At 42.3% G+C, this 23158-nt stretch overlaps 1 protein-coding gene across 1 annotated transcript in view; it reads right to left on the bottom strand.

Moving 5' to 3' along the window:
* The window catches only part of CFB (complement factor B), a 40542-nt gene extending 17892 nt beyond the window's left edge, over nucleotides 1–22650 (bottom strand). The window contains exons 1-10 of the mRNA XM_089513746.1: nucleotides 22466–22650; nucleotides 12608–12814; nucleotides 11679–11864; nucleotides 10863–11036; nucleotides 9352–9447; nucleotides 7417–7553; nucleotides 6204–6342; nucleotides 3850–4002; nucleotides 1707–1808; nucleotides 548–685 (exon numbers count right to left, since the gene is read on the bottom strand). Coding sequence (XP_089369872.1) covers nucleotides 548–685; nucleotides 1707–1808; nucleotides 3850–4002; nucleotides 6204–6342; nucleotides 7417–7553; nucleotides 9352–9447; nucleotides 10863–11036; nucleotides 11679–11864; nucleotides 12608–12814; nucleotides 22466–22523 — 1390 coding nt within the window. The 5' untranslated portion in view covers nucleotides 22524–22650. The remainder of the gene's footprint in view (nucleotides 1–547; nucleotides 686–1706; nucleotides 1809–3849; nucleotides 4003–6203; nucleotides 6343–7416; nucleotides 7554–9351; nucleotides 9448–10862; nucleotides 11037–11678; nucleotides 11865–12607; nucleotides 12815–22465) is intronic.
* Between the last annotated feature and the right edge of the window lie 508 nt (nucleotides 22651–23158).

Here is a 23158-nt window from a genome sequence, read left to right as displayed (position 1 = left end):
ACAACCAACTGAAGTCCTAAGAAGCCCTGATACTGGTCCCAAGAAGTCCAAGCAGAGTCATCCCTTGGCTTCTCGACCTCTGGACTCCTAATTACCAGGTGGCTCTTCTCCTCTTCCAATGAATTATCACATATCATATAAAGACAACAGCTGCCTCCTGCTCTGATTTCTTCAAAATTGCACTCGTACATAGGCTTCCTTTGAACCAGCAGGTTCCTTATAATCACCAGGGCTATCAGCCTTTCCTCCAGATATGTATGCAAAGTAATTTCAGGTCAAGCAAGGGATCATTGAAGCTCAGGAAGCCTAGTCAGTACCCTGTGAATGTGTCCTGTGGAACCTTTCCCAGAATCCTTTTCAGTGTCTCTCATCTGAAAATTGGATGTGGGAAAGGTGCCTGACAGTAGGAGTTTGGGAACCTGCTCACAACCATATTTGTGAACTGATTCGCAAAGAAAAATTAGACTGCCTGTGTTTTCTAGCAAAGAAATAATTGTAAGTTCAGGAGGTAAAGCATGAAATCAGGGAAAATGTAGGTTTTTATTACCAATCATCTCATCAAAAGCCTTCTGAAGGTCTTTGTAGTCTCTCAATTTGAAGGCGTGTCTCTCTCCACTCTTTTGAGATGCGAACTTATTCACGTTTTCCATGACAACTGTGCTCCCAACAGCAAAGACATAAACATCTATATGCAAATGTGGATGGAAACATGGATGAGTATAGAAATTTTTAAGGCTCCTAAGCCCCCCCTCCCCCACAAAAAACCTGAATCAGTGGGGATTCAGTTCTGGACTCCACTGCAGATATTAAAAATATGGGATCTCAAGCTCCATTATTGTCAATAGATGCTGACGTGTACATGTCTCCGTTAGTGCATTTGTGTGCATATGTCATCAGTGACATAATGGGGTGAGGCCATCCATGGATGCTTCAATTCATGGATGACTAGCCTGGTGATACAGAAGGCCAACTGTAATAGTTTGCATTTACTTATACTATGTAATTGTATTACTTTATTAACAGGCTAATACAACTTGTAGAAAAACAGCATGGTGTAGCGGTTTGATTGTTGGACTATAACTCTAGAGACCAGGGTTCAAATTACTGCTCAGCCATGGAAACTCACTGAGTGATCCTTGGCAAGTTACACTCTCTCAGCCTCAGAACAAGGCAATGGCAAACCCTTCTGAACAAATATTGCCAAGAAAACCCTGTGATAGGTTAGCCTTAGGGTCCCCATAAATTGGAAACAACTTGAAGGCACACAACAATATGTGCAACTTGTGATACATCAAAACAGTTAAAGGAACTGATGGATGCTCCAACAAACTACAGGATCAAACATACCCTCTCCTCTTCCACTTTTTATTAAAATTGCCATCATCACCACTACAGTGAACAAATATAAGAAGAAAAGTTTGGAGCTCCCTGTGAACAAACACACAGTGATTGGTAGGCCACAAGTAGTTCAGAGATTTCTCTGAGGTCTCTTGTACATTAATTCATCTGTCTTTTGTCATTTCTTGTAAGAAAATGACCAGAAACTGATCAGATTCTCATGAAATTAAAACAAAAGCAGAGTGGCTTCAAGATGGTACAAGGAAACTGTTTCTAAATGGGTGTGGTGTTAATCCACTATTTTCCTTCATGTCACTCAGCTAGCCAGCCAGCCATCTAGCTAACTGCGTCACCGTATCTTATCTTACCCAAGTAGTCCTCCCGACGATTGGTGCGGTTACGTCCAATGTTGAGGAACTCCCTGATAGATAAGATGACACGAACTGGATCACCACCCATGTTGTAGTCACCTATAGAAAAGGAAAAAGAAAAAGAAGGATGGAGAAGAACAGTGAGAGATTGGTCCAATACAAACGGGCATGAAGCGCCGTGCTTGCGCTGATTTTAGGGTTAGGGACCGCACACCAACTGCACGTTCCCTAGCCCTAGTACAGCACGGTGGCGCAATAATGGTGGCATCCCAGCCATACGGGCGCCGACATATTGACATAAGCAACGTGTGACATCTGCATGTCACTGCACATCGTTTATGTCGCAAGTGTGCCATTGGCGCACTCACAAAATCACTCCGGCACCACAAAAACAACCCGGAAATACTGGGTTCTTTTTACTCCGGAGTGACAGCGTGCGGTTTGGGGGCTGCACTGTCCCTCTGGAGTAAAAATGGGCGCCGGCAGGCTACCATTTCTCTGCGGTCTGTACTGTGCCATTATTTGTTACTGTAGACTACAGGTGAGATTACAGGTTCAGTCCCTTAGGATTCTTCAGCGAGCCAAGTCAACTTCTTAATGACACCACTGTTGGATGATCTCTCAGATTTTGAACATCCTTACTCCTTTGTCATGGGCCGGGAGGAAGCATTTGATGAGGAGGCTGAAGAAGGGATCCTGGCAAATCCTCCAGATGGAGAACAGCCTTTATGATACCATGTGCTGACATTTGGGTCCCACTCTTTTTCATTTGGCCACAATTAAATAAATAAACACTACAAACCCTCCCCAAACTGTCAGCTTGGTTCAGAGGGGTGTTTTAGGTGTGCATGTGTGTTTTAACAAAGCTTTATTTGAGAACAATCACATTCTCGTTGAAGGATCACAGAGCTCATTTTCCCCCCTCTGAAATCTGACCATCACTATTTACGAGGGGGTATCCAAAAGTTTTAATTATCATAAAGAAGTTATAGAGATATTTACACGAAACTTTTTGTGCATAGTCATTGTCATTGCCATGCATACTTGTGCAAATAACAAAACTTTGTCTAAAGTAGTTTTCTTTCCACAGGCTGTAGAATACATCAACCTGCATGATGAACAAAACGTCGCGGCATGATCAGCAAAGGTGTCCGTTTCCTGGCCGACAATGCACCTGTCCATACGGTCCAAGCATCCATTGTCGCTTTCCACTGGTTAGGCTATGAACTTTTGCAGCATCCACCTTATTCGCCCTATCTTGCACCAAGTGACTTCTTCCTCTTTCCCGAGATGAAGAACCCACTTCATGGTCAGCGATTTGACGACAGAGAAGATGTCATTTTCGAAGTGGAACAATGGTTTTCGAGCAAAGTGGTCAACTTCTACAAAGAGGGCTTGAAACTGGTGAAGAAAGGCTGGCAAAAATGTGTGACTCTGCAGGGAGACTACGTGGAGAAGAACTAACTTTGACCACTGCAAGTGACTATTGTATGTTTTTTATTTCATGGTGATAATTAAAACTTTTGGATACCCCCTCATAAACACCACTTTATAGAAATTTTCTTTAAAATCATAAGAACAGGTAAATTTTAATCTGTTAGATCAGATTGGCCACCATGGCTGCCCCCCAGAAGCTTCCCCCCACAACAGGTGATACCAGCATAGGGACACCACTGCTATCATGTCTTAACTTTCTCTTCTCCAGGCTAAACATGCCCAGTACCCATAGCTGCTCCTGATAGGGCATGATTTCCAGCCTTTTCACCATTTTGGTTGCCCGCCTCTGGATATGCTACAGCTTGTCAACACCTTTTTAGAATTGTTGTACCCAAAACTGGACACAGTATTCCAGGTGAGGCCTGACCAATGCAGAATAGAGCGGTACTGTTACTTTCCTCAGTCTACACACTATTATTGATGCAGCCTAGGATCATACCTACTTTTTTACACACTGTTGACTCATGTTCAGCTTGTGGTCTACTATGACCCCAAGTTCCCTTTCACATGTACTGTTGTCAAGCCAAGTGTTACCTCCTATGTCTGTGCATTTCATTTTTTTCTGCCTAAGTGTTGTGTTTGTGTTATTATTATTATTTTTTATAATTAGAAATAAATATTAGGTTTTTTTTAAAGATCTCACCATCACTGAGGAGGATAATCACATGGCGGGTTTTCTCAACAACTGGAGGAGGATTTAAGAGACTCTTCTTTTCTTGTATTTCCTGATCAATCATCATTCCATAGACAGAACGTAGGCCTTTATTGATATTGGTTCCAGGCTTCTGCTTGTGTTCTGGAGAAAGGAGAAGAGAAGTTATCATATTCAGTCATCACAGCAGTCCTAGGGGGAAATCAGTAGGGGAAAAAGCAGGTTTAGTCAGACAACGCTTGGAGAAGTTACTCGCCTGAGATTGCCTGATGACAATGATCTTTGGATTTTTCATTATATTATGCCTGCCTTCCTTAGGTTATTGCCGCTCAGTAGAAATAAAGCAATTTGATACTACTTTAACATCTATGGCTCAGTGCTATGGAATTCTGGGATTTGAAGTTTTGAGAGATATTTAGATCCAGCTTGCTGTAGCAGTCTGAGCATTGATTGGGCTACGATTCTGGGGATCAGGATTTGATTCCCTGCTCATCATAGAAACCCACTGGGTGACCTTGGGCGAGTCACACACTCTCAGCCCCAGAAAAACCCATGATAGGTTTACCTTAGAGTTCCTTACCTTGGAAACAACTTAAAGGCACACAACATATTTAGACTTCCCTGTCAGAGAGCTATAACCTTTAGTGATAAGAGAACTTGTATACATAGGGCATGTGCAGTTAAGAATAGCTGCCCTATCCCCTTCCAAAATTTGTAAGTAAATTTGTTGTATATCCAAGGAATTGTTTTCCCCGTTATACATCAAAAAGAGGACTACATTACATAAGTCTGGACAGACATAAAAAGACTTCGTAAAAGAAGCTTCTTTGTCAGAGGCTTTGTTAACTACAGTAGGCTTGTATTACAATTTTTATACTTCTTAGGTTGGCTGCTTTTATAATAATGGAAAAGCAGGTTTCAGGCCCCTACCCAGTTGGTATTAGATACAAAGATAAGAGCTGGACAATAAAGAAAGTGGATAGAAAGCAAATCGGCTCATTTGAGATGTGGTGCTGGAGAAGAGTGCTGAGGATACTGTGGATGACCAAAAGACAAACAAATGGGTCCCTGAATAGATCAAGCCTGAACTCTCCCTGGAAGCCAGGATGACCTACTTTGTCGTACTTAGGCCCCATCATGAGAAGGCATGACTTATTAGGAAAGACAGTAATTCTAGGAAAGCTGGAAGGCAGCAGGAAGAGAGGAAGTCCATACGGCAGGTGATTAGATGCAATCAGGGAAGTCACGGGCATGAATTTGCAGGATCTGAGAGCAGTTAAGGATAGGAAGACTTGGAGGTGTCTCACTCATGGGGTTACAGTGAGTCAAGTAGGCTTATCACACGGCACTTGGAGAACAGGAATGGAGCGGAACAGAAGGGAAGGGAATGGGGGGGAAACGTGTGTTATCTCACAGGATAACACCACTGATGCCACCGGGAGTCCCAAATCCATACCCCAACCCTTCCATGGCAGCCAATTTTGAATAGTTGGGGGACGGATTGGGGACTCCTAGCGGCATCGGCAGCATGCTCCCATGCGATAACACATATTTTCCCCGTTCCTTTCCGTTCCCATTCCCCAGAGTGCCGTGTGATAAATCTAAAGGTTGACTCAAAGGCAGTTAACAACAATGAACAAATTATATGTCAGCATTAGATTCTTGCTGAATATTGCTCCACCTTGGGGGGGAGGGGGTTTACCCTCAATGGTGTTCTTTGCTGTTTTCTTAACTTCCGTCAAACTGACTTGACTTTTGGTGACCCTATGAACGACAGAGCTCCAAGTCCCCCTATCATCAACAGCTCTGCTAAGGTCTTGCAGACTCAGGACCATGGCTTCCGTGACTGAGTCTATCCGCCTGCAATGTGAGCTTCCTCTTTTCCTGCAGCCTTCTACCTTGCCACCTTATTGTCTTTTTTAGCAGGTCATGTCTTCTTATGATATGTCCAAAGTATGACACAGTCACCTTGGCTTCCAAGGAGAGTTCAGGCTTGATTTGCTCTAAGACCCGTTTATTTGTCCTTTTGGGAGTCCAGGGTAGCTGCAGAACTCTCCTCCAGCACCATATCTCAAATGAATTGATTTTCTTCCTATCAGTCTTCTTCACTGCCCAGCTATCACAACACATAGAGAAACTGGACCCATAGAGTGGCACGGATAATCCTGACTTTGGTATTCAATGATATATTTTTCACCTGGAGATCTGGTCTAGTTCCTTCATAGCTTCCCTTCCAGGACTTTGTCTTCTTTGTTGTACTAGATCTATTATTATTGTGGTGCACATATCTTCCCTTCCTCCTGCCCAGCCTCCACTATGGTACAGAGCTGAAAAATATGTCTCACCTCCATATTTCATGTTCTCCAACTTCTCAATCACCCAAGCTGCATCGCTGCTCTGTTCGTCTGTAGTGCGCACAAGCTCTTTGGCTTCAGTGGCAAAAGTGACAATGCCATACTTAGGTGAGATGTCATAGCTGGAGATCTACAAAGGGAAGCCAAGGACATGTTCAGAGGCATTCTCTCCTTTTTGTGTCAATGGATCCAGCAATTTTATCTGCTAAAATTAAAGATGTAGTGCAACTGTGAGAAGCCAGGAGGCCACATTATCCCCAAGAAACCTGGGAGGCGGGGGGTGGGGTGGGGGGACGGACACATATACCCACCACATCCCCCAGTGCAAAAAACAAAAACAAAAATCCAACAACCCAATTTTTGGTCTCAATGCCCTCTAGGGACTATGGGTCAAGGGATCCTCAGAGGTATTTTTGCTAGTTCTTTCCTCTGACATGCAGACTACAGCACTACTAACTAGAGCTATTAGTACTAACGAGGTCTGACCCTCTTAGCTTAGCTTCTAAGACCAGATGGGATCTAGTGCCTTTAGGATATATTCTGGGGTACAGGGTTCAGCACTTTAGATAAATGCTTGAAAGTTTAGACTACAACTCAGAGCAGTTTCAGTGCCCCAGATAACATGGGATCCATCAGTTACCACTGCATGGCACTCAAAAAAGCCTTCCTCTCTGAGCCTGCTTCTGGGCTGCTAAGACTGATAGCACACATTCATGCTCACAAACTTGGATCACAGATTTCGATGCCTGGAATCTGGCACTTGATACCGAAACTTGATGCTTCCCTTGTGCACACTTATTCTCTCTCTCTGTCGCACATACACAGAGACACACTGCACAAGTCATCTGACCTCACCAAGGCTGCATCTACCCTGCAGAACTGGTGCAGTTTGACACCACTTTAACCACTATGGCTCCATGCCGTGGAATTCCAGGATTTGTAGTTTTGTGAGATATTTAGCCTTCTCTGTCTGAGGGCTCTGGTGCCACAACAAATTACAAATCCCAGGATTCCAGAGGACCATGGAAGTTTAGCAGTGTCAGTCTGCATTTATTTTGCAGTGTGGCAGCAGCTCAAGATACGAACAACTAGAACTCTTCATTACAAGTGTTAGCAATCCTGCTCACGTCTTAACAGTTGCCTTTCTGCACTGTTTTGGGGTTATTCCTCAGGCCAAAAAGAGGCTCAGGGGAACTGTCCATACCTTCTCAATTAACTTGATGGCCACATTCTGAGCTTCCTTGAAGTGGTCCTTCTGAATGCTTCGTGAGGCATCAATGACCATGTAGATGTTCAGTGAACCGTCCTTCTCAATCTTGATTTTACGCTTCTCTGTAGCAGCTGTGGAAGGAAAAGAGCCAGAGATAGGGGAAGGGAGATTTCCCAGCTATGTCCAGCATCTGTTGTTGTTGTTCTGTGTCTTCAAGTCATTTCCAACTTATGGTGGCCCTAAGGAGATTTATCATGGGGCTGAGAGATTGTGACTCCTCCAAGATCACCCAATGGTTTTCCATGGCCGAGGGGTGAATTGAATCCTGGTCTCCAGAGTCATAGTCCAGTGCTCAAACCCCTACACCACACTGGCTCTCCCAACATCTACACCATTTTCTTCAAAGCTTCTAAGACTAGCCCAAAATCCCTTCCTAATATTTGTTCACCAAAAATTACCCTGAAGGCATCAAAACTGTCCACACTGCCAAAGGTTTGATTCGTTTCCCTCCATGCCCCCCAACTGAACACATATAGCCAAAATCTATTGAAAAACCTCTACCTTCTAGGGGAGGAATGGACAAGGTTCACCCTCACAGGGCCATTTTTGTGGCCTCTGGGTGTGGTCAAAGCATTTTTTTTTTTGCTCCAAAGTTACCCTAAATGAGCTCTATGGTGCTGCGGGGGCATTTCTACCAGGAGATGCCCTGGATCAATATAGACCCCAGTGAAGTCTTTTTTTGAAAAAGAATGTGAACAGAAAGTTATGGCTCCTGGTCTTCCACAGTTGGCCATCCCTGCTCTAGGCCATCCCTCTTGTTGCAGGGATGAAACAGATAGGTTGATATATGTAATACAGAAAGTGGCAGCTTGTAAAAGGCACAGAGAGGGAGTATCTGGATGAAGATATAGCTGAAACTGGAAGCATAGCCATGTGGTGTCTATTCAGGTTGCTATCAATGGGATGTTCCACCTTGTAGCAGTAGTTTCTGGGGAGGTTGTTCCATTTATGCACAAGGTATGCTTAGTTACATATAAGCAATAACAGCAACAAAAAACCCCCCCCAAAAACCTCCACTACAAATACCCCCATTTCTTCAGCTATAATGCTTTTACTAACTCTAATAGTGTTAACTTTTGAGGAAAAGAGCTGTGATTTTAAAAACATACAAATGATGTTTCTAGTCTGCTCTCTTCTTTCATTAACATTACTCTGGGCAACCTCATTAAATATTTCTTACTCATTTAAAATATTTATATGTCAACCGCTATTTTGAAAATTAAAACACCAATGCAAGAATCCACAGGAAACACAAAAGATCCCACTAAAGAGAGTATCTAATTTAGCAAATGCTTAGTTAAAACAGAGATGGGAAAAGTTACTTTTCTAGATTACCCTGGCCCAACTGGCTGTGAGCTATAGCAGATTTTTTTTTTAACAAGCCTTGGTTTAAATTAATTCATTTTAAGAGGCATTGACACATCACCATCTTGGTGCCTGTCATCCAAGGAAGCAATTCCAAAGGCAGAATTATAAAAACGCTCTTCTCACTCCAAAAAGTCCTAATTTAATGGCAGTATAACTGACAGTGTGGTGTAGTAGTTTGACTGAACATTGAACTATGACTGGAGACCAGGATTCGAATTCTCACCTGGCCATGGAAACCCACTAGGTGACCCTGGCCAAGTCACACTCTCTCAGCCTCAGAAGGAGGCAAAGGAAAAACCCCTCTGAACAAATCTTGCCAAGCAAACCCTGTGATAGGGTCACCATAAATCGGAAATGACTTGAAGGCACACAGCAACATACAGACTGTGACATATTAAGCCAATTGCAGTACAAAACAACAACTAAACCATCTCTCCTTTCAGGACACCCAAAGAAGAGATTACTTTGTATGAAGCCGCACCACTCATAAAAACTACTTACAGATATTTTTATCAGAATCGATGGACTCAGCCGTTTCGGTAAGGGATGAAATGAACTTGGAGGAGACTTCTTCTGGGGTGTCAAAGCTGAATGGACCTGGAAAGGAAAATGTGGAGGCAGAATTAGCAATGTGAGCGTAATAATTAGTCATACTGGTTGGTGGATTTTGGGAGTTGTAATGCAAATACATTAAGCAAAGGGATCTTGTAACACTCTGAGACTAACTGAAAAAAAGAAGCTGGTAGCATGAGCTTTCATAAACTTGAGTCTACTTCCTCAGATGCAAGTGGAGCAGGCTGTATGTGAGAATAGCAATAGAAATGCAAAACCTGGGAGTATGGAGATGAGGTGACAGGTTCAGTTGTAACTATGGAAATTGGGGGACAAAGGCAGGCTATTGCCTAAAACCCAGGTAAGCCGATAACCAACCTGGGTTATTTTCAGTGGTGGTGGGAATACTGGAATTTAGTCTTAAAGGTGCTACAGGATCCCTTTGCAAACTGACTTTCCAGACAAAGATGGCTAGGTCTTTGAATTCTAGCAAAAACATTAATATAATGATAATATAATAATGATTTATTTATAGCCCACCCAATCACTAGGAATCCGGGCGGGTTACAATAGTAAAAATGCATTAAAAATACAATAAAATATTAATTGATCCCTTCCCAACCCCCTCCCCAATTAAACAATCAAAGTTTAAAAACAATAAAATGCTATAGAGTATTAGGTTAAAATTAAAAACAATTTGGCGGGCAGAGAGACATACATCACAAAACTGAGATCATATTTGTAAACATACACAAAGCGAGTAAGCTAGTATTTATTAGCTAGGTTGGGCAGGCCTGCCAGAAGAAATCCGTTTTAAGAACCTTTTTGAAGGTTGTAAGAGTGGAGATAAGTTTGCCAAACTCTGCTACACTTTGCCCTAAACTGGGATATGGCTGGTTGCCTATTGAAGCCTGGCATTTCTTTGCCTGAGGCCTGACAGACTTATTCCTGATGCTGAAATAGTTAACCACTTTGGCTATCCCTGGACTCCAAGTTCATATGCTCCAACGGTCCCGATTTAGCAGGGACAGTCCCAGTTAATCCTGTCATCCTACATTTTCAGCTCTTTAAACCTGTTCCAGTTTCTCTCCCCTCGTCCACTTTCCTCCTTCATCCTTTCAATTGCTGAAGACCAAGTTCAAAGTGAAAACGTAGTTTGCACTCAGTTAACTCAGCAGTGGGGAGAGGAGGGGGCAGACTCTTGCTCTTCCCAAGAGGCTGCTGTTTGTTCTTCATTAATAACTAATAATGCCCTCTTCACCATACTCTGATGTTTTTTGGTCAAATATGCCCCAGTTTTTATCTGTGAAATCTTGAAGTATGCAAATTAGACACAGGTCTATATGAAAATGCCATATGCCAGGTGAATAGATCTGTCCCTCCAGCCCAGTACTGTGTGGGTTCTTCACGTTGTCAACACCAGACACTTCCCCATCTGTCACTCAATTAAATTTGCTTACTTCGACATTCTGGTTCTGATCCACTCCACATTCTTGACTCTTGGCAAACTCGTTCTTTGGATCCCACAAGAGAGAGTCCTCTTTCACATGTGTAGCGGACCCGGTATTCTATCCTGTACTGAACGCCATCTTTTCGGGCACCAATTGGGATACCAGGATTGGGACAGTGGCCAGCTGTGTTGGAAAAGAGGTGAAACAATGAGGGAACTTTCATTGTAAAGAGTATATTATAACAGTAAATATTTGGTGGTGTATGTATGTAAATCTTCCCTTGCTTTCCTTTACCCTCCCCCCCATATGTGATACTCCAGTTATTGAGCATCCTTGTTATTTCTACCCCATCCAAGATGACAAGTAAATACAGTTTTTCTACCCCATCCACAGTTAGGACTCTGCAGTTCAATACTGACAGACTAAACATCATCTCTACTCTCTTATCTGATCCATGGCTGAGCTTTTGGAAATAATAATATATTGACATGCAGAGGACATGGGCCATTATGAGTTGCTCTGTTTGATGCACAGAGATTATAGATCTTGGACTGGCTCAGTTTATCAATATTATTTTGCACCGAAACAAAGCTCACACAATTGTTCTGGCTTAATTCAATTTATTTATTTATTTATTGTTTTGTTTTGTTTTGTTTCTTGGATTAGTATTCCGCTTTTCTCCTAAAGATGGTATCTTCTTCTTGCAAAGGTGCTGAAGACTGAACATGGTGATAAATCGATGAATGTAATCAACAAATAAAAACAGAGAGAACTCCTGTTGCCTACTTCCTTTCCATAGAGGAAGGATTTGTAGCTTACACTCACCTCCATCATCACATATTGTTGTCTCTCCACTCCACTTTCCATTTGGGAGGCAGGTGCGCGTCTGAGACCCCCTCAGTGTGTATCCTCCATAGCACTCAAATGTCAGCTCCTGGCTTACGTTGTATTGCAACTGCCTTGGCTCATACATACCATTTTCAAACTCCACAGGTCTATGGCAATAGATGGCTGGAATGAAGGTCAAATGTCACACAGTGAGAGATCTAGTGTTTAGCTGGCATGTTTTGCCAGTCTTATAATACACCCCCTACCACTGCCTGCCTCAAGTGCTCTCTAGTCACAATCACTTATCATGTTATAAGAACAAAAGAAAAGCCCCACTAGATCAGATCAAAGGACTATCTAGTTTAGGCCAGGGCTAACCAGTTGTTCATTGAAAACCTACAAGATGGATGTTCTGCAGCTCATAATTCCATATGGATGAAACATTTGTTAATTAATTTATAATTTATAATGATCCATTTGTAATCACTTCAAAAATATGTATTATCGGTGATTAACTGCATCCTCCTGGGATCCAGAACTTTTGTATTTTTAATTGTATTGTTCTTTTAATTTGTGAGCCCTTCGAGTCACAATTTTGGTGGTGAAAGTGGGATATAAATAAATATCATCATCATCATTAGCATAGGGCTTGGGTAACATAATTCCTTCAGTCTATATTTATGCTGGGTTGAACTGCTGTAGGATTGTAGGTTGATGGCAGTCTTGGGGTTTGGAGGATAACAAGAAACTATTAACATCTACAGTTATAGGGTTGTATGGGAGCTGGGGAAGCCACAAAAATGGTTCGAGATTTATGGAATCGGATGGGTTGTTACCGGAAACCGTAGCTAATTGAAACACTGCTTCCAGGCTGCCATGAAATACAGAATCTGTCTATTCAGAAGTCAACATCTGTCTTTTCATACCTTGGCACTTGGCCTGGCGGACAAGGTTGCCTTTTGCATTTTTCAGGGGGCTCCATCTTCTGCCAGACTCGCAAAACCGGAACTCTGTGGGGTATGGGTATTGTCCATCTGGGCAACTATACTGCAATAGTGTGCCATTTTCCAGCACGGTATAGTTGCCACCTATAATCTCAGCTGTTTTAGGATCACAGGCACCATCAGTTGGATCTGAGGAGGAAAATATAGTGGAAAGTTTAAAAGGTTACAACCAGCAAAGTGCAACCTTGTCAAATTCTCAGCCCAGGGATTACTCCTGGTGGAATGTACACAATCTTGTCACCCTAAGAACTTATGAGGTCCAGATTCTGTCTGGGGGCCAGTTGCAGAACCTGTCATTAAGCTACGCTTTCCTTTATAACTACATAAAATATGGTTTCTGTCAAGACAGGTATCCATGAACAGCCAGCAGCGTAGCTGGTATAGGGCTAGGTATCTGGGCAATACCCAGCACTTTTGAACTTCTCAGGGAAAGATTAAAAATAGGTAAACAAAATTAAGATTTATACAGGAAAGCATAATTAAATTAGGGTTTTTTGTGGCTTTTTCGGGCTATGTGGTCATGCTCTAGAAGAGTTTGTTTCTGATGTTTTGTCAGAAACTGTGGCTGGCATCTTCAGAGATCTCTGTTTTTTCAGAGATCTCATGACCACATAGCCTGAAAACCCCCCCAAAAACTATGGATGCCGGCCATGAAAGCCTTTGACTTCACATAATTAAATTAAACACAATAAAAAGAAGCTTGAGATGTAATTGTAATGGACACCCTGAATAATTCCCAGATACCTTGTAGGAAACCCATCTGTCAAAATGTCAATGTTTGTTAATGACTTAGAGCTGAATAAAACCTTTCCTGTATATGCAAAGAGTTTCTCTGAAACAGGTTGACATCACGACTGGTAAAGGGATGTTTCCCAAATGCTTCTGAAATCTCAAACTGATCATGAAATTTTCATACTACTTGAAGACTGAATGGAAATGTAGTAAGTAGCTGATAAAGTATTGTTTACAAAGTTAGCTAGGTCATAATCATAATCATAATCACAGTCAGAATCATAATCATAATGTTTATTTATAATGCCCTTTTCACTAAAGGGCGGTACGTCGGAACATATACAATCAAAAACAAATGATAAAACACAGTACTATAAGATGCTAAACCACTGAAATAATATACTGATATGCTAAAAACAAAATCCTCATCAGTTGCTACCCCTCTCGGCCACCTTAGGCACACACACTTAGCAACGTAACCCAGCGAATGGAAGAGGAAGTCCTCAACCCTTTATGAAAGCAAGAAAGATCCTCCTCCAGCTGCAGGTGCAAAGAAAAACTGTTCCACAAATGTGGAGCCAGATCCTGAAAGGCTTGCAGCCTTGACAGAGTTGTATTTATTGGTGGAACCGCCAATAATAGATGTGGTCAGAGGAGGTGTGCCATTGCCTTCCGCTGAGGCTGAGAGCGTGTTGCTTCCTCAAGGTCACTTAATGGGTTTCCTGGCTGAGCGAGGAATTGGACCCTGGTCTCCAGAGTCGTAATCCAACACTCAAACCACTACGCCGTGCTGGCTCCTCTGATGGCCATTACCAGGTGGATAATACAGTGAGTACAATACAAATGGGACACTGGAATACTGTGTCCAGTTCTGGGCACCACAATTAAAAAAGGACATTGAGAAACTGGAGCGTGTCCAAAGGAGGGCAACTAAAATGGTGAAAGGTCTGGAAACCATGCCCTATGAGGAACGACTTAGAGAGTTGGGGATGTTTAGCCTGGACAAGAGAAGGTTAAGAGGTGATATGATAGCCCTATTTAAATATTTGAAGGGATGTCATGTTGAGGAGGGAGCAAGCTTGTTTTCTGCTGCTCCAGAGACTAGGACCAGGAACAATGGATGCAAGCTACAGCAAAAGAGATTCCACCTCAACATTGGGAGGTACTTCCTGACAGTAAGGGCTGTTCGACAGTGGAACAAACTCCCTCGAAGTGTAGTGGAGTCTCCTTCCTTAGAGGTCTTCGAACAGAGGCTGGATGGCCATCTGTCGGGGATGCTTTGATTGTGATTTCCTGCATGGCAGGGGGGTTGGACTGGATGGCCCTTGTGGTCTCTTCCAACTCTACAATTCTATGATTCTAAGAATACACAGTATTGAATAAATAGAATAAAATAAAACAAAGTAAAGTAGTGTGGAACAGAAGAAAAGTCCCAGGTTTTCTCAGGCACATGCACATTAATAAATTTTGTTTAGTAGCAAATATGCATGTATGCACACACACACACACACACACACACACACACACACACACACACACATAACAAATGGAACACAGCAACAATATTTGTAGACTCAGGGTCCGAACAAACAGCCCAAAGTAAAGCTGCCTCGGGTCACTTTGGAGGTATGCTGTTTAAACTCTGCAAGCGTCCTAAGAGGCTGGAAGCCACGCCAAAGTCATGCTCCAGTCCTAAAGACTGGAGCACAGCTTTCATGCAGCTTCTGGCCTCTTAAAATACGTGTGTCATTTAAACAGCATACCTCCAAAGTGACTCAAAGCAGCTTTATTTTGGCCTGTCTGTTCAGGCCCTCAGTTTACTTCATCAGGTGCATGGAGTGAACTGTCCAAGGAAAGACATTTATACCTGTGATTAGATGTTATATGTTAGTGTGTGAATAGTAATAGGAATGCAAAACCTGTGGGTATTGCAAGGAGGTAACAAGTTCAGTTTTAACAATGGTAGTTAGGAGACAAAGGTGGGAGAAGGATATTGCCAAAATTCAAGATAAGTACATAGCCATACGAATGGTTCAGCCAATTCTTGCAATATAAATGACACTGACTGGGAACCAGAAAGGCGATGTCATAAAATGGGCAAGAGAGTCTTCATGAGGCTGTGGTACTACCTAGCATTATAATATGTGCACTGGGAAGTGGGAAGTGAAATTACATTGGGATCTTGACCAAGCTTCAAAATGTCACCCCAGTTTCCCATTGCAACGACGCCTTGTGGTTGCACGACTCCTTATTCAGGCAGGCTTTTAATACATAATCATGGGATGGCTTTTATATGGGGTGTTTGTTATATGGAGGGGTGTATGTAATTTTATAATGTTTTTATTTGATGTTTTAAATTGTTTTTAAAACTTTAATTTTAAAGTCTTTTAAACTGTTTTTCTTTGTGAGTCGCCTTGGGTCCCTTTCTGGGAGAAAGGTGGTATTACAATGAAATAAATAAATAATAAATAAATACAGTCAAACCTCCATATCTGTGGGCTTGCCATCCATGAATCTGAGCATCTACAGATGGAAAACCTCTTTGTCCCCAATGGCTGCGTACACATGCAGAATATGTTAGCGGGCACATGCGCATTACACCACCATTGGGGAGAATGAGACTCGAGGTCTGGATTTTTTGTGTACATGTGTGTGGTGGTGGTATGGAACAGATCCCCTGTGGATATGGAGGTCCGACTGTAAATTGTGGGACAATTTGCATTTAATCAGCAGTGAGATGAGGCAGAAGAATGCCAGAGCCCCAAAAGAACGTGTGGGACTTTCCCACACCAGTTCCATCTCTTCCTGAACGAAGGTTGGGCAAACAACTAATGAGGAACTTACTGGAATATAAAAGGGAAGAAACAGGAGAGCTATGGCTTAAATTAACACGGAAGTGAAAAGAGTGAGGAAAGCAAAAGGAACAATTCAGATATGTATGCAATTCAAAGTTAAGTTTCCAAGCAACAAAATAAGAGTGGATAGAGAAGAACAATGGAGTTAGACAAAGGAGAGCATTCCAGATCTCTCAGGTTTCTTTCAGATTACAATTCTAGGTCATGAGTGTAGGTCCTAGGCTCTGTCACACTCCTGAAGTTGCCAGAAGAGTGCCTGCCGTCTTAAAGCTGCTGATTTGAAGACACAATATGGCTTTTCAGGAGTTTTTTCTGACCATATTCTCTTTTGTGTCTTGCCAAACTTGCTTTGATCTCTAGAGTGGTGCTTCTCAAGCTATCCGATGTGGGGGATCAGCAATATCCCCCTGCTCGGTGTACCACAGATCAGTACCCTAGTTGTGCCTTTGGCTACAACTATTTCTTTCTTTCTTGGAAACTTGTTGTGAGACTGGCAGCTGATGGCTCACAGACAAGCACTATGGTTCATGGACCACCACCTTGTCATGGACTGTCATGCCTTGTTCCTAGGGCCCAAACCTGATTCAAAGTATGATTACAGACAAGGAAACAGAAGGACATGCTAGTGCTTGAGACAGACAGTGACACTTCTCGCAGCCACAATATACAGACACAAGACTTGATAACACCTACCATAATGGAATGTAGTCAAGAGAGGGAAGGTTTGAGATGTCTGGAGAGTTTATATGGGAAACGCTCATTAATCAAGCAACAGCTGTTGAGAGGTTGCCAGGCCATAAATAATCCAGCAACTCCTTCAGGAGGTCATTGCTCACAACTGACCATTTGGGAGGAAGCAATACTCTTGTCCCTTGATTCCTGCATCATGTTTCCAAAGGGCCTTGGACACTGCATTATAAATTAACCACACTACCAGATGCTCCCCTGGACTGACACTTTGGCATTCTTGCTGTACCCTACTAACTTGGACTGCTTGATCTTTTAGAATTGCAACTGGCTGGTAAGCTTCTGTATAAAACTGGAGCTTCTATGTCTTGTTTTTGATGGGTTTTGCTCTGTACTTTACCCCTGGCTGGCCTTCAAGACAGGACACTGATCAGTCTAAACTTGCCTTATGACAGGCGTGAGATTGGCCAATAGAAGGTATGCAGTTCTTTGGAACAATATCTTTGCTCCCTTCCTTAGGAACTCTTGTGTACCAGCAGAGGTGTGTCTACAATAAAGCAGTTTGACAACACTTTAACTGCTGCCTGGAAGAGGATTCATTTGTGGGGGGAAAAAGATTGGGGTCAGCTTTGATGGAAGCAGCCTAACAAATAAATACATCCACCAAGGCTGCTGCCACACTGTAGTTTGATACTACTTTAACTTCAATGGCCCGGAAGAGATGAGCAGGAAAAAAGGTTCGAACTTGCATTATACATAAATAGGTCGAAAGCCATTGTCCGCACAAGCTGCTCCCAAGGCAGCCCAAATGTGCATGGCCTGACCACATAGCGTGGCATCCAGTTGGCAAAACTGGCCTCGCATGGGCCAAAGACGCCCTAGGAAGACCCCCCCAAACATGGCAGAAAGGTACCCATGCCTCCTACAGGGCAGCTGGGGGCAAAAATTTGGGGTTTTATAGAAGCAGGTACAGAGGAGGAAAATTCCATTAATGGGAGGGATGTGCGTATGGCCATCTTATTCCTAGTCTACTCATGAGACACAGGATATTCTGGGTCTTGGATGTGAAGGAGAATGAGCACATTAAATAAACAGAATATTTCCACCCTATACTGTCTGTTCTACATATCTACAGATTTTTTTTTATCCATGGAGTCAAGCATCCACAGCTTGAAAATATTTTTAAAATATATGAATTCCAATAAGCAAACCTTGATTTTGCCATTTTATAGAAGGGACACCATTTTACTACCCCCATTATATTTAATGGGACGAGCATCCACGGATTTTGGTATCCACAGCAGGTCCTGGAACCAACCCCCAATGGATACCAGGGGCCCGCTCTACTACATTGAGTGGGTCGGGGGGGGGGGGGCATGACGTCTGTGTGTAGATGTAAAGCAGGATCTCAAGAGTAAAAGATTCCAGTACCACTGTCCTAGATAATGGGAGAGCCCATTCTCACATTGGCAAAAGGACAGAAGAAGCCCCTCCTGGCATGTTCATTCTAAGATGTTGTTTCCATGTAGTGAGACAGTCCTAGAGGTAACGGGTAAGAATTTCACTTGTTGTAACAAGAAAAGGGGCCCACTCCAAGAGCTCCCCCCACTGAGCACTTCTTGCCCAAGGGCCTCCCCAAAAACTAAAAGCAACTCCCTAGCGAAGCACATGGGAGTCTTTCCCATAACTACCTACACATCCCCCCCTCCCCGACAATGGTATTATACTCAGAAATGCAGTCCCTGGTCCCATATCTTGCTCAGAGATAACCACCTTGTCTTGTAGGATACTTTAATGCCATGGGTTAATGTTTATTTCAGTTTCTCTTTCATTCTTCTGCCTTAGATATTATCTCCCCACATGACTAACACTGTGTGTGTGGGAAAATATGGCCAGCTTCAATGCTCTCCAGCAAAACATTGTGAAGGGGATGTCTAAAGAGATCTGACGATAACACAGGGCACTAGAGCAGTGGTTCTCAAAGTGTGGGGCAGGAGGACACAATAGTTGCTCAAGGCGGGGGGGTGATCCCTTAAAGACCCTGATCCTTCCTCCTCCTCTCTCTCTCACACTAATTCTCTCTCATACACACTCAGTGATGCTCTTTTTCTGACTCGCTCTCCCTTGGATATGTTAATTCACGTAGTCTCACACACAAACTCTGTCTAGCTGTCTCTCTCTGTCTCACACATGCGCACACATTCATTCACACACTTCATCTCCCTTTTACATTCTTACATATGTATTTGTGTATACTTAAACACAGTCACACATATGCATCTATATGCATCTGAGGAAGTAGACTGAAGTCTAGGAAAGCTCATGCTGCCAACTTCATTCTTTCAGTCAGTCTCAAAGGTGCTACAAGATCTCTCTACATACTGATTGTACAGACTAACACGGCTATATCTTTTAATTCAGTCACACACTTCATCACTTTTGCAATAAACACCCAAGAATGAATGTTTCTGTGACTGTGGGGGTTATTCAGACAGTGAAAATAATACTGGAAGAATGTAGTTGAATCTTTGTTTTTCACATGCATTTCAAATGCAGCCAAGTAAGTTTGGGGAGGGGGGGGGGGGGCTGTCAAAAAACCAACCCCTATAACCTGGTATGATCAAACTCAGTTTTTTCACCTGTGTTTTCCTAAAAGATGTGCATTGACAGCTGTGTGAATAACTGATGCAAATAGACCCAGGATAAACTGAGATAAAACTCTGCAAGCTTTGAATATGTTTTTAATGCATCCACATCATCAGCTCCATCTTTATTTTCAGTGCTGACGCATGTGAGCAACAGAACTCACAGAGATGCGGTTCCGATAAAAAAACCAGTGTGAACAACAAAACTGAAATGTGGGAGTGAGGTTATCTGCATAGTTGTGCTACAAACAACAACGTCTGGCTAATCCCTGTGTATGTGAAAGAGAGAGTAAATGAGTATGTGTGTGAGTGGAAGAAAGCAAGCAAGAAAGAGGATGGCTGAATGATCTGTGTGCACTGGCATACGTGAATCTGGCTGAGTGTGAGACAGTATGTGTAAAATTGACATATGTGATAAGTACTGAATTTATTTAAACAAAATGTTTCTAATTGGAACAATGTTATTTCCTTATAGAATGTTAAAATATGAATGTACATGAATGTGTGAGCAAAAATACGTACACAAAACCAACAAAATATTTGTACTCATATACTGCATCAAGGGGTGGGGGGTGTTCCATTTGTTATATATGCAAAACTACAAATCCTAGAACTCCATAGTATGGAGCCATGGCAGTTAAAGCAATGTCAAACTGCATTAATTCTGAAGAGCAAATGCAGCTTTAGCGTTTGTCCATGGGGAAGCACACCTCCGAATTAGTACTTCTAAGAAATCTGATTTTGTCTCTCTGTATGCTGGCAAAAAGGCCACGTAGAGAGGAAAACGATGGTGCAATATTGACATGTTCTGAAAACTGGGAAATTCCCAAACCATACTAAAGGCTCCAGTTTTATCAGTGACCCTGTAGTTGAGTGTACTTATTCCAATGGTTAATTTGGTTTCTGCTTTCATTTCCTAAACTCACATATTCCCTAAACCTTTAGAACGGAAAGCTTAACTCTGTACTGAGATACTTTTCTTTTTCTGCTAGATAATCACAGAATAATAACAACAAACTTTGTTCAAAAGTAGCAATAAAAACAAAAGCCACACATAATTTTATTTATTTATTAGAGTACTTATAGCCTGCCCTTCAGCCCTAAAGACTATCAGAGCGGCTTGCAATTATTATTTTTAATTAACCACTTGGCATTCTTTTTCTAACTGAGAGAAGCCTTACACCAGTACTTCCTAGTGAGATACCATCCCTGTGTTTGGGTTGGACTACCAGTATATTACCTTCTGCTACAGTTGTAGTTTCACATAACTGACTCATTCTCCACTTAAAAATATTATCATCTCTTTGTGTAGCTAAGTAGCAACTCAGGGAAAGGAGTAGAGTGGAATCAGTTTCTCTGACATCTTGTTTTCTCCACTGAGTTATTTCCATGGAAGAGAATTCAAGCATTTAAGCAGTCCAAAGCAGTTATGCCCCTCTTGGTACAATGCAGTTCAAAGCAGTACAAATTAATTTGCCCTATTCAAAAAGAGAACCTACTCTCCATCTTCAAACTTTACAACAACCTTAAATGAAACAGTTTTAATCCAAGAATTAACCTGCAACTGTGCAAGAAGTACATCATGGTTGGACTGCACACTCAGGGTGCACCTACATGATAGAAATAATGCAATTTGATGCCATCCCAAGGCTCTGTCTCATGGAATCCTGGGATTTGTAGTTTCACAAGGTCTTTAGCCTTCTCTCCCCACTCTGCTGATGCCTCACATAATTACCAATCCCAGAAGTCTGTAGGATGGAACCAGGGTAGTTAAACTGGTGTCAAACTGCACTATTTCAACAGTGGAGCTGCACCCCCAGTCCCTACATGTAAGTGATCCCATATGGTAACATCTGAAGTGCCTCTGCAACATTAGGACTGAGACTGGCCTGTTTTTTGTATTTTGCCATTCCACGGTTGTGAAAAGTTGGTATCAAATGTCAGGCTTTTCATATTGAGCATGTTTTCCTTCCTAAATTTCACCATGAAAGCAGTGAACACGAAAATTGTTTGATTGTTTATATGGGCATCATATATAACAGCAGATAAATTATCAAGTTCTTGAGACCATTATACATCAGCTATCCAGTGTGACTGAATGTCACATATTAAATGCTGCCAGACATTAATAATGTATCATCTACAAAATGCTTTCAAATATCAAAAGAATTTCAATCTTATGGCTCTCTACTCAGTCAGATTCACACTCAGATAAGTATGTAAAGAGATCTTCTAGCAACTGAAAGAAAGATGTTGGCAGCATGATCTCTCTTCATATTGATTTTACAGACTAACATGGCTATATGTTTGAATTCTATCTCTCACATAAGTGTAACTCAAAAATACAGAACGTCAATATAACAGGTACCAAATATTGGAGAAATTAGTATTCAGAAAACATGCCGCAAATACCAATATTCACACAGAGGAACTTCAAAAAGCAAGTCTAATCTTTTTCAACTGTTCTTCAGCAGAACAAATATCCTGAATGGATTATTCCAGCATTAGCCTGTAGAAACATTTTTGTCCTAAAAGTTTGTCTGACTCCTTTTAGGAGCAGTGCACTGCTAAGGAGAAATGCTGCAGCACTTTAATCACTCTGCAGGAAGCTCTGGGTTATTTAGTTGGCCCTCTGTATCCACGGTTTCTTTATCCACGGATTCAAGCACCCATGGATTGAAAATATTCCCCAAAATATAAATTCCCCAAAGCAAACCTTGATTCTGCCATTTTGTATAAGGGACACCATTTGATTAGGCCGTTGTATTTAATGCGATTTGAGCATCCATGGATTTTGGTATCCATGGGGCATCCTGGAACCAAACCCCAGGAGATACCAAGGGCCTGCTGTATTAGCTTACCTGTCCCAAATGCCAGAAGAGCCACAAGGATGTAGAAAACCTGGTGAGGTTGCTGCATTGCTGGTTCTAACTTCTGCTGCGTTGCTGGTTCTTCCTGCGTTTTCCCTGTAGGACCACTGGAGCCCTGCTAACTTGTGAACGTTTTGGTGTTCCTCTTCAACAGTTCATTGCTGGTTAACTCCACCCCAACTGAAGCAGCTGCGTTTTGGGAAATGGCATAATCTATTAAGCAACTCCAGGGCGGGGTGAAAGAAAGTTGAATATTGGCCTGCAGGTGGACAGGAATCCAGAGGACACCCTCAGGGGAGGAAATAGTAGGGGAGATCCAAATGCCTTGGAGGCTGGAAAGGGAGACAGTTACGCAGGGAAATCCCCCAGTGTAGACACATCAGAGTTTCAGAATGTACACATTTTGGAGGATTATCAGAGGATGGGAGGGTCACATCCTCAGCATTTTTGTGCAGATGAGGGCTATGCTTGGCTCCGTGACCCCAGGCCTGCTCCTCCTTCTGTATTTGCTTTTTCTAAAGATACAATATTTATTCAACTGAACTTCCTCATTATGTTAGGCAACGGTGGGGAATGAAGTTCAGTTCATCGGAACCAGGCAACTGATCACTAACAAACCTCAGCTTAGGGTTGCCAGGCAGACAGAAAGCACACACCCCACCTGCCTTGCATCGATTCGTCTGA

The sequence above is a fragment of the Sceloporus occidentalis genome, unplaced genomic scaffold (assembly GCF_023333645.1).
Source record: "Sceloporus occidentalis isolate IW3139 unplaced genomic scaffold, rSceOcc1.0.p SCAF_1, whole genome shotgun sequence".
Taxonomy (NCBI): domain Eukaryota; kingdom Metazoa; phylum Chordata; class Lepidosauria; order Squamata; family Phrynosomatidae; genus Sceloporus; species Sceloporus occidentalis.
Note: the sequence above shows the minus strand (reverse complement) of the source record. Positions and strands in the feature narration are given on the sequence as shown.